Source organism: Ambystoma mexicanum, chromosome 7p (genome assembly GCF_040938575.1).
Source record: "Ambystoma mexicanum isolate Mex_15411 chromosome 7p, UKY_AmexF1_1, whole genome shotgun sequence".
Classification (NCBI taxonomy): domain Eukaryota; kingdom Metazoa; phylum Chordata; class Amphibia; order Caudata; family Ambystomatidae; genus Ambystoma; species Ambystoma mexicanum.
In genome coordinates this window covers 724,319,815-724,340,336 of record NC_090939.1, presented here as the reverse complement: position 1 = coordinate 724,340,336, position 20,522 = coordinate 724,319,815, and the positions used below count along the sequence as shown (strand labels likewise).

The window sequence follows — 20,522 nt, the reverse complement described above, 5'->3', positions numbered from 1 at the left end:
TGGAAGCTGCAGAGTATTACAGTTGCTTTTGAAACTCAAAGGGACGTACACAAGGCATGCCAGTAATACTATCACTAGTGTGACGTCCACTGTACCCATGATCCTTCACGCGTTGGTCCCTCAGATTGTTTTTTTTCTGCCATCTTAGATTGACGCTTATAGCAGAGTTCCTCTTTCGGCTTCACCCATTTATTATCAAATTAACTATAGTTTTTCTTGCTATTATTTACTCCGACTACTGATGCAACCAGATGCCGGTGAAGAACAACCGTCAAGACTCCAGTCGACGGATCCCTTCCAGCCTTGGAAGGCCGCTACGGGCTTCGGCCCAGACAGTAGGGAGAGGGGGAGGAGGTCATACTAGAATATATATACCCTTTACTTACAATACATTTGCCTAACTGCTGTCATTCTGTTATGGAAAGGACCCCCTTTAAATTTTGCCCTAAGTGCAACAAAAAGTTCCTGTGGGTGGACAAACGCATTGTGTGTAACCTCTGTCTCCCTCAGGACCACGTCGAGGGTTCCTGTTGAGCGTGTAGATTCTTCAAACCCAAGACACTTAAGGACTACCTAACTAAGCGCTGGGCCCATCACACCAGGCAACTCGAGGCCATGGAAGTAGAGGGTGCTTTCAGCGACGGCAGTAACGCTGCGGTATCCGACAGCAAAGTTGACAGAGGCGGGTGGGGGGATGAGGGAGTTTACTCAAGTCTCCCAAGCGCAGGCCCCCGACCCTAACAGTCGGTAACCATGTTATGGGTACTACACCCGGTGGCGAAAGCGCTCATTAAACCCCCCCCCCCCTCACCCACCCACCAAACACACAACCCACCACCGAGAATTGACAAACGTGTCGAGCAAACAGCAACGTGCAACTTCCAGGGAAAGGTCTGTGGATTTGCTGTCCTCTGGGCACTCCAGATTGAGATTGCCACATGACAGATCCTGACTGTCGAAGGACAGAACAGACGTCACTGATAAATATTCACGAAGATTGTGAGTCTGACGAGACTTCGGAACTAACCGTGGCCGAGGTTCGATGTTCGTCGATAGCTGTAAAAAAGCCCATACAAGCCGGATTTTCACAATTGGTTAAAGCATGTACCAGAGAGCCTTGTAAGGTCAAAGTAGTCTAAAACCCCTCATAGGAATAAGACACAGCAGGATAGGTCGCCTCATAAAAGTAAGGAACCTCAAGCACAGGATTCCCTGTCTTCAGCCTTGAAGTAAAAGGCTACACCTAACGTAATCCCACCCACCGCAGAGGACTTGGGTCTGCCTCCCCAAGCTTAGGTCATACCTAGTTCTGCCCAATGGTCCGCTGAGGATATTGATGGGGTCGTGAGAACAATGTCTTTCATGGATATTTTTAATGGAAAGGACCCTAACTATTTCACACGTTTTCGCCCACCCCCTCCCACAACAGCGTCCTCTGGGTCACAGAACCTTTTTGAACCCCTGCTAAAAGGTCTCGCCCCAGGGAACCACCGCAATATGCTGCCACAATTGAACTATGACACAGATCATGAAGACCTCTGACCAGGAATTAGCAGACCCTTATTCTAGAGATTAGGAGTAGGGGAGTGACCCCCCCCCGCCCATCCAACCCTCCCTGCTGATTGTAGATTAACCCATAGACAAACCTATTCTTAACGAGGCACTTATCAAAGCGGCAGAATATTTTCAAATAGCTACCCAACAGGGTCCACAGGACAATGATTTTGTGGACGAAATCTTGGGAGACAAGAAGGTGGTTGCTCGGTTTATTCCTCTTCTAAAGTCAGTCCAGCGGAAGGTACCACCCTCGCTGGAGACGCCCAATCAGATGAGGGCCATGAACCCACGCATAGAGAAACTTCAGACCAGCACCTTTAGACACGCTGTACATCAGGGGCCAACTGAAGCCTGACTCGCTAGTTACTACAACAGGAAAGAGGGCAGGAACTCCCATAGCCTCCTATGAGGCTCTCCCAGACAAAGCTACACAATGGACAGAAAGGTGGCCTCTTCTGCTGCTTAGCAAACCAGAACTGCTAATAACTATACCTTATTAGCTAGTTGTAACTCCCATAAATGGGATGAAGGTGCAGCGTTACTTTTGTTAGCACCAGAACCCCTCGAGTCTGTTAGCACTGGTGGCTGCAGAGGGGAGGGCAGTGTCATGCTGTCTGCTAAAGAGCAGTCTTGATGCCGCGGACAACGCCGGTAGAATTGCTGAGGGTACCGATTATTAAGCATCATGCTTGGTTCTCCAATCCGGATTTAAACCAGAAACACAGGCTACGTTCATTAACATTACCGTAGAGCCCAACGTACTCTTTGGCAAGGCCATCGGACGCCTTGAAGACAGCCATGGAGGAGTATGATACTTTGAAATCTTTAGGACAATTAACTAATAATTCTCCTGGCCAAAGGGGAAACAAACATTTTCAAACAATTTGCCAAAAGGGGTTCCTGTAATCCATGACCAGGTACGGCCTGCGGGAACAATCCAGGCCAAACCTCTCAATTACCAGAGGACCACGCAGATCTCGCGGTCTAGGTAGGGGTTCCTCCTCCAGAGGTGGTACACCACTTCAGAAGTAGTGACATCCCTCTCAAGTAGGAGGGCGCATTTCCAGCTTCAACCAAGCATGGGAGGGTATCACCTCAGACAGATGGGTGCTGTCCACCGTAGCAGGCGGATATTGAGTGACCCCCGGAACCACCCCCACGCCAAAAGACCCACACCAAGGAAGACCAGCGCATCCTCCTCAAGGAAATCGCCACGCTTCTCCTAAAGGACGCCATCGAAATTGTCCCGGCCAACCAGGTAAACAAGGTTATTTATTGAACTTACTTCCTTGTGCCAAAGAACGATCTAACAATACGCCCAACATTAGATTTGCGCCCTGCAAACGAATGTCAAGCCACAAAGTTCTGCATGACTATGCTACAAGAGGTAATCCCTCTACTAAAAAGGGGATTACATGGCCATACTGGATATGAAAGATGCTTATTTTCATATTTCAATGTTCCCAGCGCACAGAAGATTCTTGCGTTTCAAGATAGCTAACCAGCACTACCAATTCGAAGTGCTGCTCTTCGGAATAGCATCTGTTCCAAGGGTATTCACAAAGGTACCGGCGGTGGTGGCAGCACACCTGCGCAGGGAGGTAATCCCAGTGTACCCCTGGACGACTAGCTGATTACAGGGGAGTCCCCCTATTTTGCAGGCAAAACATTCAAAGAACTATCAACCTTCTCTTTCAATTAGGCTTCTCCATCAAGATAAAATCAAGCCTAGTGCCAAGCACAACCAAACAGTTCCTGGGAGCTGTCTTTAATACAGAAGAGGGGTTGGTCTTTCCGTCAGAGGAAAGAGTCCAAAACATGTTACTGCAAATAACTCACGAGTAGGCCGGTCGCCAGATAAGGGTGCGCAAAGCTTTGCGTTTGCTAGGCATGATGGCATCTTGCATTTACCTGGGTACCACAGGCGCGCCTACACCCCATGCAGGAGTGGTTGGCGAAACAATGGTCTCCGGCAAGTGGTCAGTGGACGATCTAGTGGTTGTTTCGCCAACACTGTACAAATTCTTCGCTGGTGGCTGAGAGAATCTGCTATACTTCTACGATCCAGAAGTACAGGTGCTTGTCACAACAGCCGCCTCACTTGCTGGATGGGGGGGCTCATTACCTTCATCACATAGCGCATGGTCTGTTGTCTCGGCCGGCTGCTCAGAACCACATCCATCTGCTGGAACTACTGGTAATATTCAAAGCCCTTAAGGCATTTGAGTTTCACCTAGTGAACCAATCTGTGCAAGGCCTGGCGGCAGAACTACAGCAATGTTCTACATGAACAAACAGGGGGCACACCTTCTCCAAATCTGTCCAGGCTTGCACTGCAAATTTGGAAATTGGCTTTCAAACAGAAAATATTCCTATTGTCACAGCACGTTCCAGGGGAACTCAACCCTCTGGCAGACTTACTGAGCAGAGATCCCCTACCAGAGGAACACGAATGGCGACTATACACAGGGGTTGTAGAGCACCATTTCTCTCAATAGGGTTTCCCCACAATAGACTTGATCGCAAACAGTCAATGCCCAGACTTGGTGTCCAGGTTCCCCCAGCCAGGCTCCAAGGGGAACGCCCTATGGATGAACTGGTCAGGGAAACATGCTGTCACCTCATGAAGGTGGTGGTCAACAAGATCCACAAGGAACAGATGAAGCTCATCCTAGATGCTCCTATGTGGGCAAGACAACCCTGATATCCACATCTGCGCAAACTGTCGATGTGCCATCCCATCAAGCTCCCGTGCTCATACAATCTGCTAACTTGGCATGGGGACGAACAGTGCACCCTCAACCTCGCTCAATGAACTTGGCAACAGGACTCCAGAGGTCATAGTTTCGGACATCTTAACTTAGGACAGAGATGTATGGATATCTTGAAGGAAGCAAGAAAACCTAATACGAGGCACTGTTATTTTGACAAGTGGAGAAGGTTCGCAATTTGGTGCGAGTCTAAACAAATTAACCCCATAGCATGTACTCCATCCCACATTCTAATTTATATGCACTACTTGCTAGATTCGGGGTTAGTATTCAACTCCTTAAAGGTCCCCCTGGTGGCCTTGTCAGCCTACACAACCTCCCACAATAGTCTCATGGTGGAAGGTACTTGTCATCAAAGCACTCATGGAGTGGGTAAAGAGACTTCACCCTCTTAAATTTTCTAATCCGCCGCCAGGTTGGGATCTAAATGTTGTACTCGCTAAGCTCATGGGACCTTCTTTCAAGCTGATGCATAAGTGTTGTCTTAAACACCTAACTTACAAAACTGCCTTCTTGGTGGCTATCACTTCCATAAGAGTGAGTGAAATACAAGCTTTGTCAGTGCAGGATACTTTCTTTGTTGTAAACGAGGATAAACTGGTTTTACGTATGCATCCTATGTTCTCCCCTAAGTTCATCTCTAAATTTCATGTAAACCAGTCTATTGAGCTACTGGCTTTCTTTGAGGAACCCACCACTGAGCTGAGGTAAAACTCCACACGCTAGATGTGAGGCGGGCGGTCCTCTACTATGTAGAAAAGAGCCGACCGGTAAAAACAGATCAACTGTTTCTCCATAGCACCAGACGGAGAAGGAGGCCGCATTTCAAAGAATGCCATCTCCAGGTGGATAGATGTATACAATTGTGCTATTCCCTATGAAACAAGACACTGCCTTTTACGCCTAGCTCACTCCACAAGGAGCACTAGAGCCACTCTGGTTTTCATTGCAAATGTCCCTCTAGACAGCATTTGCAAAGCAGCTACATGGAGCTCAATACACTTTCACCCAGCATTACTGCATTGACACTCATTCCAAGACAGATACACATGTGGGACAAGTGGTTCTAGGATATCTGTTTGCCCATGAACCTTCACATCCCACCACCTTCTTCTAACACTGCTCGCTAATCTATGCGCAGCATGTGATCTAAGTAGATTCCACAAGCCTCAGAAGGGATACATTACTCACCATAATCGTATTTCTGATGTTTGTTAATCTGCTTAGAATCACATGCTGTACATATGGTCCGACATCCAGTGGTAACCGCTGAGTATTAAATCTTGTCTTTCGGGGACCGAAAGGGGATGTCAGCATAATCGTGTCTGTAACACTATCCCTATCGTGACGTGTATTGTACCCAATATCCCCCACGCACGGAGGTCCCTCAGATTGTTTTTTTCCCGCCCAGCTAACTGGTCGCCCCATTGCGGAGTGCTTAGTAAGAGACATTGTTTATCCTTGTTTACCGACTTTGTTGGTTTATTTCCCTAATGTCACTTTGGCGGTGCTTGAAGATACTATGACGAAGACTGCAGGAATTTTCGACGGCGGTGTACCTTGACGCCTAAGATCTGGTGGCAGTCATCCACGTGGCCGGGCCCTCTGGCTGGCCTACACAGTAGGGAGAGTGGGGTCCGGGTGGTCATATCTTTCACTACGTCTCTCCTCTTCCCCTCTAAGTCTGGTCATCTTTTTTTTTTATTACCTTTCACTATGGAAAGGACACCTTTTAGGTTTTGCCCCTCTTGCAGGGTCAGATACCCGTGGAAGGACGAGCACGATAAGTGCAATTGTCTACCCCTTGACCACGAGGAAGCACGGTGCGTGGCTTGTAGACTCCTTTGACCCAAAACTCTGAAGGAGTGCCGCGTTAAGTGGTGGGCCGCCTACAGCATGTTGCTGGCTAGATCTTCTCCCACGGCCTCACCCGACGAAAGTGACGGGGGCACCAGTGATGACCAAGCATCCGTACCGGATGCCATTGAACTTACGACAGACGCTCCTAGGTCTGCCACGGCTGACCCTTCCAGGCCTGACACAGGTCACGCTACAGGGACAACACCCGGCAACAGGGGTGTTCACCCTCACTAAACACACAACCCCTCCCCCGATTTCGACGGGTTCGTCGAAACTGGTGAAAGCGCCAACAGGACAGCCAAAAGTTTGACGGTTTCCTCTCCTGCAGATCAACAGCCTTCCCCGCATCCGCAGCAGCGTATTGCGACTGGGCCTCTGAAAATTAAGGGCGCTATTTCTAAATCACATTTGACGCCCCCTAAGGCCCCGGTAGGACAAAAATCCAAAAACCAACCGCTAGGCCTCCTTCTACCGCTAGGCCTACGGCACGCCCCAATTAGCCGGACAATGCCGAAAGTATCACAAGTGTCAGGGCGTTTTCAAACTTGTCTGGCGCAGAGGCAGCACGAACACCTGCCTCCCCGTAGGGTCTTGGCACCTGGACCTGTTGGGGAAACACAGGCTACCGCAACCCGCCGGGGAAAGAGGGTTAGGGTCCGTAGAGTGGATGGGTAGGGGGTTGTAGGTTCACCGGGAAAAGGTTTAGGGAGAGGTTTAGGATGGGAATGGGAATTTTAGGGAAAAATGCTCCTCAGCTCCTGCCGCCCCATCCACTGGTCGTTCTCGTGGTGAGTTCTCCGCCTAGTCATTCAATCCTCAGTCATGCCATAACCAGCTATTGGGAGCTTTTGTGGTGGAGCTTGGAACCACTAGAGGAGCTTTTGCTTGGAGCTCTAACCACAACTTTTTGCACCAAAATGGCGTTAGCATGAGCTTTGTATTCCCACTGCATTTGTTTCTAGCAGTTATCAAAAGCCTGTGCTAACGTGCACAATTACACGATATCACTTGTCATTACATAGCACCTTGGGGTATTACAAAGTACCTGGCAGCTTAGACAATATATACTTTAGTAAAGAACCAGAAATGCACTTAGCTGCGGGTCGTGAGCTTGTTCTCCTTGACGCGGCACGGGAAGTCCCCGAACGTTCGTAGCGAGGTTCGCTGGAAAATACCAAAAATACAATGAGCGTGTGCTGGGTCAGACTACACGTTCTTACACCGACTTGTGCTCCCAAACCAATGAACTACTTGACCCGCTGGTGTGCTCGAATCGGGTTGTCTTCACCCGTGGTTCCGCACACGTGCCTCCTGCCCTGCCCCGTAGGAGACTTGAAATTGTACGTGTCGGGTTGCCTCACCCGGATTGTTACCCCTACATATGCACTCTGCATGCGGGTTATTGTTCAGCCATACGTTGCAGTCCGAACCGCCAAAATCCTATGTCTGCATGCACCGCGACCTCAGCCGCTTCGTTAGTCTTTCTCCCTGCACGCCGGAAATATCAAGAAGCACTTATCTTAAGTTGGTGCGGGGCCTGTGCTGAGTTCAGGCAGGCGAAATGCCCCGCGAAGGCTGGCCCTGAGCGGAGCGCTGGGAAACACGTCCGTTCTCCTCTGAAGTACAACATATAAGGTTTATACAGAGGTTTCACAGGGCTTTGGTGACTGTGGGATACTAGTTTGCCAACATGAAGTGCTGCCAATCTGCCCAGCCCTGACAACAAGTATCACATCTGCAGTGGGGTTAATGCCTAGGGAAACGTCGAAACGCAAGCAGCGTGCCGCGGACACGTCTGAAGACACGCCACAGCACCCCCAATGCTTGTGAAGACTGAGGATAGTCGGGAGCCTTTATCTAGCGCTATTGCTAATACATTTCAGCGCCAAAGGCAGGAAAATGAAGATTTTCCACCTTTTACACCTTCTGGTTCATTTAATTGGACCAGGGAAAAATTTGAAGGGTGCATGGACCGCCTGGAAAGGATTCACTCTGAGCACCCTACACCCAAGAGACCTTGTGAGGATCCTCTTTCTAGGTCAACCTTAAGATTTCCTGGAAATTTGGAATCTTCTCAGGACCATTTCATTTCTACCCACCTTGAGGACTAAATTCAAATGGACACATACCAAGAGATCTATGATGAGGAAGAAGGGAATACCTTCCTACAAGACTATACTGCAGATGACCAGGCGGATGCCATGACAACTGGGAGGACACTCGTCAAGTTGATAGAGCCATGGGCACTCTCTAATCACAATCAGGACACAGATGTCCTATGTGTGGACTCCCCTCCTTCCACCTCGGCCTGCCAAGCGTCACCATTACACAATCAGATGCCCTTTAATGCAATCTTGAGGAATGCAGCCGCCACCCAAGAAGCCATACCTGAACAAGATTTTGTGGAGGACATTCTTAAAGGAAAAAAACCCTCCAGTCAAGCCATCCCTCTCCTTAATTCAATTAAGAGGAGACTGGCACCTTCTCTAGTCACATCAGCCCAGACCAGACCAGGGCAGTCAATCCAAGGATAGAGAAATTATTTCGGTCATAGTCTACGGACCCTTAATATATTAAAGGACACGCCACCCCTGATTCCCTAGTGGTCACCACCACCCGGAAACGGGCCGGAGTACCCCTTGCTACGGGAGAAGCACCTCCCGAGAAGGGAGTCTAAAAGGTTCTATGCCTTGGGTAAACTCGTTACCACAGCAGCTGCCTTTACCACGCGCGTAGCAAACACCACTTTGCTTGCCAGTTATGCTGTTGCGCAATGGAACCTTATACAAGGTCTCCAGGAGGTACCTGAAACCGCAAGATCCAAATTACTCCCCATCGTGGCTGAGGGCAGGCAAACCAATCGGAATGTTTTAAATAACACTCTGGATACTGCAGAGACGGCAGGAAGATCCATGGCGCACGGCACGCTGCTTAAATGGCATGCCTGTTTCTGAAACTCTGGCTTTAAGCCGGAAACCCAGGCTGCTCTTATAAACGAACCTATCGAAGAATCAAATCTCTTCGGTAAAGCAGTTGACGATGCTTTGGCAATGCCAAACAAGAGCATGAGACTCGTAAGTCCTTGCACCAGATCACACACAAACCCTCTACCCAGGGGGGAAGCGGTTCCCGCCGGTACTTTCAAGGCCAATTCCGTTCCGCCCAAAACATCTACTGCACGGGAAACTGGAACTCAAACCAAGCATCCAGCACCCCCACCAACTATCCACCTAGGGGTCAGCGACGCGGGAAAGGCAGAGGCCCCAATTCTAGGGGAACGGCAGCCTCTGGTCAGAAATGACCTACGGATCCAGGTCCCCTCCCATGTCACACCGGTAGGGGGGCGCTTAACATCTTTCCTTTCGGCATGGGAGGGGATTACTTCAGACCAGTGGGTTCTAAAGATGGTCGCTCAGGGTTACTGCGTGGAATTCGCCCCACCTTCAGTTGACCGCCCAAGACAAGACGCTTGACGCCAGATGAGAATCCTGAAGCAAGCACTTCTAGAAAAGGACGCCATAGAAGCCGTCCTTATTCTTCAGGCAAACAAGGGTATTTATTAAGTTTACTTCCTTGTACCGAAAAAGAACCTCACCATGCACCCTGTACTAGATTTGCACCCAGCGAACAAATTTGTCGAACCTCAAAGGTTTCGTATGGTAACTTTGCAGGAAGTAATTCCACTGTTAAAACAGGGGGATTACATGACAACAATGGTCATGAAAGATGCATACTTCCATATTTCGATGTTGCCGGTGCACAGAACATACTTAAGGCTCATGATAGAGGACAAACATCTGTTCAAAGCACCCCCCTTCGGCATTGCCTCGGCACCAAGGTTGTTTACGAAGTCCTGGCAGTAGCAGCAGCACATATGCCAGACTATCCGTCCTCGTCTACCCTTACCTCGACGACTGGCTCATAACAGGGGACTCTTGCGAGACATGCCTAAGAAATACACAGAAGACAATAGACCCCTTAAGTCTAGGATTCGCCATCGAGAAGAAATCCAGCTTTGACCCCGTCAAGCCAAACAATTCCTAGCTGCTCTGATTCAGACAAAAGAGGGTCTCCTCTTCCCTTCCAATGAGAGGGTTCAGAACATGCTTTCTCAGATGTCTCAATATGTAGCCAGTCGGGAAGTGATGGTACGCAAGGCAATGCGCTTGCTAGGTATGAGCGTGTCATGCATTTATTTAGTTCCCCATTCGCAGCTGCGCATGCGTCCCATGCAAGAGTGGCTCAACGGCCAGTGGTGTCAGGCCAGCCGACAATGGGAAGATCTGGTAGTTGTCTCGCCAGCGCTCGTTCTCTCTCTGCAGTGGTGGTCGAGGGAAACCCTCTTGAAGGGGCAAGACATTCACCACCCCCGCAGTGGAAACCACTCTCAACAGACGCATCTCACAGGGTGGTGCTCACCTGCTTCAGCAAACGGCGCATGGAGTGTGGTCCCCACAAGTAGCATCCAACCATATAAATGTTAGAGCTGCTAACAGTGTTCAGAGCACTAAAAGCCTTTCAAACACAACTACAGGGGAGGACAGTCCTGGGCACACACTTCTCCAGGGCATCCAAGTTGTCCCAGAACATTTGGATGTGGGCTCTCAAACACAAGATGTTGCTACTGTCCCAACACGTTCCAGGTGAACTCAATCTTTTAGCAGACGTGATCAGCAGAGATTTCCCACTGCCCGTAGAATACGAATGGCGTTTATGCGAAGACATTGGCTCCAACTTCTTCGCAGAATGGGGCTTCCCAGAAATCGACCTGTTTGCAACTCAGGAGAACGCCCAATGCCAAGACTATGCCTCCAGGTACCCCAAGAACTGCTCCAAGGGGAATGGACTCTGGAGAACATGGTCAGGGAATTTTTTTCTATGCTCAACCCACCCCCCGACTCCCCTTCTCAACAAGATAGTGCACAAGGTGTGGTGGCCCCGCCAACCATAGTTCGCTCATCTAATGGAGATGTTGTGTCCCCCCATGAAACTAACCTGCCCGTACAACATGTTGTCTCAGGACAGAAGTGGGGGGGGGGAGAGAGACCCTACGCCCATGCCCAAAAACTCTGAACGTAGCAGCCTGGCTCCTGAGGTCATAGTTTAGACACCTTCAGCTCCCTTGGAGATGCATGGACTTACTCGGGGAAGCTAGGAAACCTAACATGCGCTATTGCTATTCCAGTAAATGGAAATGCTTTTTCATCTGGTGCAATACCAAGGGCGTCCATCCCATTGATTGCTCGCCCACACACATTGTGCTGTACATAACCCATTTGTTAGACTCAGGACTGGTCTTCAATTCCCTAAAGGTTCATCTAGCTGCTCTCAGCCTACACTGTCACAACAGAGTGTTGTGGTGGAAAGTACCAGTTATAAAGGCTCTTATGGAAGGGGTTAAGAGAATCCATTCCCCCATTTTTCACCCAGCTCCTGGATGGGTTCTAAATGTGGTTTTAACCAGACTCATGGGATCTCCCAATGCATAAAGTAAGTCTAAAAGACCTTACTTACAAGACGGCCTTTCTAGTGGCCATCACTTTTATTAGAGGGGTTAGCAAACTACAGGCCCTTTCTGTCCTAGACCCTTTTGTTAGTCCACAGGGATAAGGTGGTTCTGCGCACTCAATCCAGATTTGCGCCTAAATTCATCTCCAAGTTCCGTGTGAACCAATCTATCGAACTACCCACTTTCTTCCAGAATCCCACTCACATAGCCGAAAGAAGCCTACACACACTAGAGGTGCGCAGAGCATCATGTTTTACCTGGAAAGAATGAAACCACTGAGGAAGACAAACCAGTTTTTTATTTTGGTGGCAGCTGGTACAGAAGGGGATCCGGTCTCTAAATCGGCTATCACAGGGTGGATTGTCAAATGCATCACTTTCTCTCTTGCTAAGAGAGAACTGCCCTTCAAGCCTAGAGCACACTACTCGGGCACGGGGGCTTCCGTAGCATTAATTGCAAATGTTCCGCTTGAGCCGATTTGCAAAGCGGCAACCTGGAGTTCTGTACACACCTTTACAAAACTGCCTAGACACTCATTCTAGATCTGATTCTCTGGTGGGACAAGCAGTATTAAGATATCTTTTCTCTGTTCCTTCTCATAACCCACCGCCAACTCCGGGTACTGCTCGCTAGTCTATGCACAGCATGTGATTCTAAGCAGATTAACAAGCATCAGAAGACATGCATTACTCACCGTAATAGCATTTCTGATGGTTGCTTCTGTTAAATTCACATGCGCCCTCCCTGCCACCCCACTCACGGTGGAAGGAACATAGACGTCTTACTGTCTCTCTTCATGTACTCGCTCACAATAGACTGGGGCTCCCTCATGGCAAACAAAATAAAATCTGAGGGATTTTGGGGTACACTACACATCACGATAGGGATAGTGCTACATACACGCCTATGCCGATGTCCCCTTTCGTTCCCCCGAAAGACGAGATGCAATACTTCGGTTACCACTGGATGTCGGACCATATGCACTGCATGTGAATCTAAGCAGATACAATCGTCAAATGCTATTACGGTGAGTAATGCATGCCTTCTGATGCTTGTATCTGCTTAGATTCCCATGCACCCACCCTTTCCCCCCTCGGAGAGAAGGCGCATGGATGCTTAGGAGCTTGTCTGATACTTATCTGCTTGGATACAACTGCACTCACGCTACACTTCATGCTAACTCATGTCAGAAAAATAACAATCTGAGGGTCCTCGACACATGAAGGATCATGGGTACAGTGGATATCTCACCAGGGATAGTATTACTGGCACGCCCTGTCGACGTACCTTTTCGAGTTTCGAAAACAACTATTATACTCTGCAGCTTCCACTAGATGCCGGCCTGTGCACAGCATGTCAATCTAAGCAGATGCAAGCATCAAATAAGATTAGTGAGTAATGTATCCCTTATACATTCTGCTTAACTTAAGTTATCTGTTTGCTTAACTAAACCCTTCACCACTCATGCCCTCCTAAGTCTCTAAGCCAGGGGTCTGTAACCTTTGACTCGCCAGATATTTTGGACTACCAATCTCATCCCTAACCAGAATAGTCAATAGCCAGAAATCATGTAAGTTGTAGTCAAACATCTGGAGAGCAAACGGTTGCAGACCCCGTGCTCTAAGCCTTGCTTTTCAGTCACAAGACCCGGATAGTTGGGCTAGACCGTGTTTGTCCTGTTGATCTGAATATATGACCCATTCCAATCTGTAGGTGCTTATCCAGTCCTGGTTTTCACTTTGCATGCATTGTGGGATTTGTAGTAACTTTCCCAATTATAAAATGGACTGCAAGTCCCCGAATACAAAGGCAAAAACCATGACTGCATAAGCACCTACGGATTGGAATGTTCCATGTTGACTAATCTATCCACAGGGCTGATTCTGAAAATCCAATTTAATAGGGGTGTTCCTGACACTTTCTAGCGCCACATGTGCTTCCCTGCATTTGTTTGCCAAACTGTACTGCCTGGATCCCATCTCTGGGCAGGTCGCTGGCTTTGGTTGAGTCTTCAAGAGTTTTCTGGTGTAGGTGGGTGTTTTCTTTTTTACTCCCCTCCAGATGTAGGTATGTGTCTCCTGATGAAAGATGAACAATCTGTGGGCAGGACTAATCCAACAGTAACTAAAATAAGTTCCAGCACAGCAGGACCCCTGGAGCAGCATGATGGATTGGACATTAGAAGGACCCAGTACAGGGGTTAACAGGCCCCTGAGCAGCATAAGATTTGGGTTTCAAGAAGCCTTTTCTCATGAGATTGCAGCAGTAGGTCCGCAAAATACCAGCAGTATTTGGAGGATGCCAGAAAAGTTTCCAGCAACTGGGTGCGAAGTGCCCCATGCAACACCAGAGCCCAGTTTGTCTGGTGCAGACCCACTGACTACTCAGACTGAGCAATGGATGCAGCAGTCCCTCAGGTTTGTTGATCCTTCAGCTACTTGGATCTGGTAGTTGACCATCTCGACTAGCTCAAGAGCCTTCATTTTATGCAGATATCTGACTGAGGGTTGTCACAGCCACCTATGGAAGGGAATCTACTACATTCAAAACGTGGAGGCTGTACAATCGGATAGGCTGCCGCCCCCAATTCTCCTTGGAACAAGACAACCTGAGTGAAACGTGGATTGGGACCAGACAGTCCCAAAACTGTTTCAGCCAGTTCACACAAAGCTCTGACCTGGGGACATAACAGCAATTTACAGCCTGAAAAGGAAGAAAAATGATCGAACTAAGATGGCACAAACCAGTCTGTAACCAGGACGAAGGGCTAGTTCAAGTATATGGTGCTCCATGGCATTAGAATAGTAGAGCATGAAGGTGCACTGAATAAAAGGATAAATGGTTCAGACTGTTCATACACGTCTCAAGTCTCCCTTTTCTTTCTTTATGTAATAGCCCAATGTTCATGAACGCCACTGAAGGTGGCTTGTGTTGCACTGTAAAAATAAAGATGGAAAAAGACACCTTGCGTGCACTAGTAGCCATTGGGATGATAAGTGCACTCTTCTCAATGAGAAGCAGTTGAATTAGGCAAAAGGGCCTCATTCACTGCAAATATCAAGAAGGAGCCATAATAAAAAGCAAATATGTCGAGGGACTCAAATGATGGCGGAAGTTGCACAAGGAACTGGAGGTACGGATGCAGACCCTGTGTTTGTATTGGAGATTGTAAAATCGAGGATAGTTCCACTCCCTATCACATGATTGCCTTTAAAGTAATTAAATGACCGCCCAGTCACTGCCTGAAGTTGGTGTAGGGCGTCATATGAAAATTTAAAAGGCTTTTCTGTCTAGTTTTAGGCTTTAATCCATACACTATTCAAGATCTGGTTTTGACAATTGTACGCTTCGTTCAAATACAGGCAGTCGCCATGATTTATATCGCAATATGTCACTGTCTCCCCTTTGAAAAAGTCTGCCCATAGAACGCTGTGCTCGATTTGCATCAAGTTGACCTTTGTGAACACAGCTAGGCAAAGGTGACTGTTACCTTCCCCCACCACTCCTTTTGGGTTTCCAAGAGCCAAACTTGACGGGGGTACCCCAGTATTTAGACCCCTGTTGGGTGCATGGATGAGGACCTGTCGGGGAGAAATCTACTGTGAAATGGTCAGTCTCAATAGTGATCCCAAACACTAAGGATGTTGAATTCCCCTGGCTGCTCAGTTGGGATCAATTTAGTTTCATTCTGGTTCTGCCTTAGGCAGAGTTTCTGGCATTGTAGCTTCCCTCATCACATCCCCATGAAAGGTAGTCCAATATTGGTGCTGTGCTATCATTCTCTTGTACCTAAGCTATGGCTGTTCATCTCTAAATTGGACTTTGACAGGCCAAAAACAAAATACAGATCCTTCAGAACAGCAAACTACCAATGCAAAAGTGTTTGAAATTGCTAACTGTAGGTTTATAGAAAAGTCTTCTTAGTAATAGTTCAATTGCAATTATTTATCTGAAAGTGTTTACATTTTAAGTGCAAATAATGAATCGTCTCGAAATATTCTGTTAAAGGGTTAATTTAGTAATTTCAGTACTTTAAATGTCGCACTGGATAAAAGGACTGCAGAGAATTGTGCTTATTTCATTGTTTTCCCCTCCCACAGGTCCACTGGTCTCCCCATAACGAAACCATACTTGCTTCAAGTGGCACAGACCGTAGGCTTAATGTATGGGACTTGAGGTAAGATCTACCTGTCTTTTGCTGTTAAATTTAGGTTTGCTTTATTTATTTTCGAAATTATTTTTTATTAATGTTACTTGGTTGTACAATACTGACAACTTTCCAGCACGCGAAAGATACAAGAAGACTCACACACTACTAAAATATGTGGTCCCATTATTACCTTTCCAACAAGGTCATCTATTCACCAATTCATTCACACCCCCATTCAATACACATAAAGGTCATTCATAATTAAGGTCAACTTTTTCCACAAAAATTGTGAGAAAAATAAGCTTGTTACTGTTCATGAGCAGTGGCCACGTCCCCTCATTTACACCATCATACATTCTGGCAGCCTACCGTCCTTAATGTCACTACTGCTTCAGTTCATTAAAAGATGTTCGGCTGAAATTTCCCCACAGAGCCTGCAGAATATTAGACCATGCTCCGGTTATTTCGAGGGTCTAATCTGTGTTAATTTTGATCCGCCAGTAATCCCAAACCAGAGTGTTGCCTAGGAACCGGTGCATATACTCTGGCTATTTTTCTGGTAGGAGGATATGGTCATGAAACAAAGCGCAGTTACTCTTCCCAGTTAGCTTTACAATCTGCTGGTCGTGATAACTTTGGAAAATAGATTTCATCATGGATTTATAGCTATGATAGCTGGTGTTCTGGGGACAACACAAGACCATTGAATGCCATTGGTCCGCCATCGCGGTGAGGTTAACCATGTTGCTGTTTGGCATGAAACTTGCCTTTTAATTGTTGCGCCTCGAAGGTATAACAGTTCATTGAGCCACTCGGGGCGTTCGCCACTTTCAATTTATATAACGCATGACAACTGATCTCGCCTCGCATGGAGCTACATCAAATTCGAGGCGGATCAAATCCACTCTGACCCGCGCTTGAAGTCAAAACAATTTCTTCAATAACTTGGACTCTAGCCTGTTTACGTCCCGTATATTACTGAATTCCCAGTTTTCAGCTTCATATAGGAGGGTCGGGAGAATCTTTGCTGTGTATAGTTGGACAAATATCTTTACGGAGTAGGCCCCTCCTCTGCAGGCCAACTTGGCCAAACCCATTTTTTTTCACTCAACGAGGTCATTGTGTCGGGTACCCTATAACTTTTTTTTCAGACATTGTGCTGACATTACTGAAACTTGTTCTAATGAACAACTTTTTTAAGTTTCAAGACAGGCACTTACTCCAACTTTCTGGTACAAGCATGGGCGCTGCTATCGCACCATGCTACGCAAATACCTGTTTTATTTGGAACACGAACACGTAATCTCCTCGCCTAAATGGATACATCTATCCATCTACGTACGCTAGATCACTATTTTCTTTATCTGGACTGGACCATCAGAGGAACTACAGGAATTCTTCAACATGAACAGAATGCATCCTAGTAGCCAATTCACAACTCAAACCAGTAAATCACTAACTTTTTAGATGTCGAAATTTACAGCAAAGGCCAGAGCCTGGAAACCAGAATCTACACAAAGACCAGAGACGAACAGCCTCCTACTGGCAACGAGTTTTCACCCTCGAACTATTGACGGTGTACCATTGAGCCAATTCCACCGTTACAGAAGGAACATCTCTGAAACCAGCGAATACGCAATCTACACTACTATAGATGAAGTTCCAAGAGAGGGGCTTTAACCCCACTTTAATCTCGAACATTGCAGACAAAGTTAAGTTGATCGATACACTCTGGAAAACCAAGCCTCCCAACATAGAACCTCTTGTTTACGTGATCACACATTCCATCCAGAGTCCCAGGATCAAAAAGATAATACAGAAAAACTGGCCCATGCTCCAAATTGACCCTCAACTACAGCAATTGTTCCAACAACCAGACATTTGCCTATAGGACAGTAAGGCATTCCGTAACAGTCTGAGCAGAAATGACAATGGCAATAACGCACAAAATTCAGTTCAAAGTTACATTACTATGCCAGAATTGCCAGCATTGTGGGAAACCTAATACTAGGCAGCAGTATTACACATCCACATTCAGGGAAAACCATCTGGCTCAAACACTCATGTACTTGTGAATCTCTACCAATGTAATTTATGGCCTAAAATACCCATGTGGCTTTTACTATGTAGATATGACCACGAGGAAAGCCAAAACGAGATGGACTGAGCATAAGCCTAACATAAGCACTAAAAACCTCAAATCACAGGTAGCCATGCACTTTGTTGAGGCTAGATACTCTGTAGCTCAATTAAAATGTGTGATCCTTGAACAGGTTAAACAAGGTAAGAGTGGGAGATATTCAGAAACTACTATGGGATTCTATGGGTGGACCTTCTTGACTCACTCAGCCCGAGATGCATGAATTGTGACTTTGATTTGATGTGCTTTATGTAATGAACTATGACCCTGCTTATTGATTACGGTTTGGTTTTTGTATTTCTTGACCATATATGTTGTATGCCATTCGTTGTCGGGCAACAAGTCCGCTTCAAAGTCTTAGGATGCAAACACTAGATTGTGAGTGGGCTCGTCCCATGAGGAACGATCCAGAAACCTCTTCCCAAATGACTATACTTTCTGAGAGCTGGCTTAGACTGGTATATACAGACTGTGAGCGGGCAAACACCAGAGAGTCTAGAAGATAAATTATATTCAGACCTCAAGTGTCAATCTGACAGGAAGGGACTGGGAATATCTTTACCTGCTAGACAAAAACTAGAGTGATGGTCCTTCATGAATGGGACTATATCCTCGTACCCCATCCACTAGAGCGAGCATTTCCCCTGTTATGGAAATACCATTGCCCACATCCATTCCCAGATCAGCCAGATATAGATTAGAAGGCAGTGGTGCAAGAAGGCACCCCCTGTTAAGTCCCTGATGGATTGAGATCCAAGGTGACGTCCTGCCAGATTTATGAAGCCGGACTTTAACTAGTCCTGTCATGGAGGGAGATTATCATAGTGAGGTGCCCAGCAGCGATGTTCCAATTGACTAGTTCCGATGCCTGGCCTAGTGACTGAATCGAATGCTGCACTCAATAAATGCTACATACTGTCCTCTGATGGATACTCAAGGCTTGTTTAATGGTCTTCAAGACGAGACAGTTGGTAGTCCTACTCAAGCTCTTCTGGCCACATATCTGATTAAATGGAATGAGGCTTGCACTTTCAGCCCAATTCCAAAGTTCATGGAGCAGTAAGCAAGAAGATTTTTGACGGAGCATCCGGCATCGCTGACAAGCAATAATTGCTAGGATCACTGCAGCTGCCCTTTTTCCAAATGGGCAGAATAAGTGTCACCAAGACTTGGGGTGGGGGGGGTGTGTATGGTCAACTGGGCTTCTCAAATGCAGCGGAAGAGCCAGTTAAGGTCCCTGGCCCAGTGAATGGGGTCAAATTTAATCCAGGACTACATTTCTGATGCTTGTTAATCTGTTTAGAATCATATGCTGTGCATATAGTCCAACATCTAGTGGTAATCGCAGAGTATTGCATCTTTTCTTTCGAAGATCGAAAGGGGACGTCGACATGGGCGTAACTCTAACGCTATCCCTAACATGACGTGTAGTGTACCCAAAATCTCACACATCGAGGTTCCTCAGCGCGAGAGTGGGCGCATGTGAATCTAGCAGATCCAATCAGAAATGCTATTACGGTAAGTAATGTATGTGATACCATCGTGTCCCCGCGTTCTAGATTTGCTTCTTCCAGTGAACTTGAAGATGTCGGCAGGGCCATTAGAGTATACCCATTTAGCCAGCAAGGAGAGCGGAGATGGAGCCACCATATCTACCCTCCCCAAGGATGCAGTAATATTCCCACACAGATTCCGGGACGCCAATTATGTCTCAGGTCGCTGAGTGGTCGCCTTCAATGGTCTTCCAAAACTGGCAAACTTTATTTATTCGAGCGAAGCCCCCAAATGATTGCCAGCATAGGCACTCTTAGTTCATACCTACGATACCTTTGCCTTTTGCAATAGATTTTTCTTGCCAGTGTCACAAGTTTGCAGGGTTTCAAGGCCATTCTTGCGAGATCCCAAGAGTGGAATGCAGTTCTCTTTTTCCTGTCAATGAATTTGTCGAACAAATGTCTGTAGGGCCTCTCGGTAGTCACACAGGCCTCGGTATTTCTTTTGACAAAGGTCTTAGAAATAACTGCCTGCTTGGCTACACCAAAATCCTTAATGGCGTCACCTGCATGGGAAATGGAGGTTTCAAGCAGCCTTTCCTCACTACTCCCAGCGTAGGACTTCAATGCCTGCTGCATAGGGGCCACGACCACCGACATCCTTCGGTCATTCCAAGAAACCAGATTCAGAGTAGTCAACTCTACGGTGGTGGGGCAATTAAACAATTCTTGCTGACCAGGAGGGGTAGATGGTCTTGTATTCTCCAAGTTGACTGGGCGGATTAGCCAGCGACCGATTTGGCTGAATTTTTTTGTGGCAGTTTTGACTGCAGTTATGTGGGGGATGGGGTTTGGGGTAGTAAATATAGAGGGTGTTGGGGGGGGTATGTAGGGGGTTCCCCGCATATATTTGCATTCAAAACAGCTTTAAAAAAGCAGCCAAATCAACCATGGGCAAATTGATAACAAATCATATACATCCAATGGTCGCTCTCGAATTTATGTGACACTCCCATGTCGATTACCAGAGTATCGGAATTAA

The 20,522-nt window shown here is 47.1% G+C and overlaps 1 protein-coding gene across 1 annotated transcript in view; it reads left to right on the top strand.

The window, feature by feature from the left end:
• The window catches only part of RBBP7 (RB binding protein 7, chromatin remodeling factor), a 562,467-nt gene that overhangs the window by 384,119 nt on the left and 157,826 nt on the right, over positions 1-20,522 (top strand). The window contains exon 9 of the mRNA XM_069636807.1: positions 15,798-15,874. Coding sequence (XP_069492908.1) covers positions 15,798-15,874 — 77 coding nt within the window. The remainder of the gene's footprint in view (positions 1-15,797; positions 15,875-20,522) is intronic.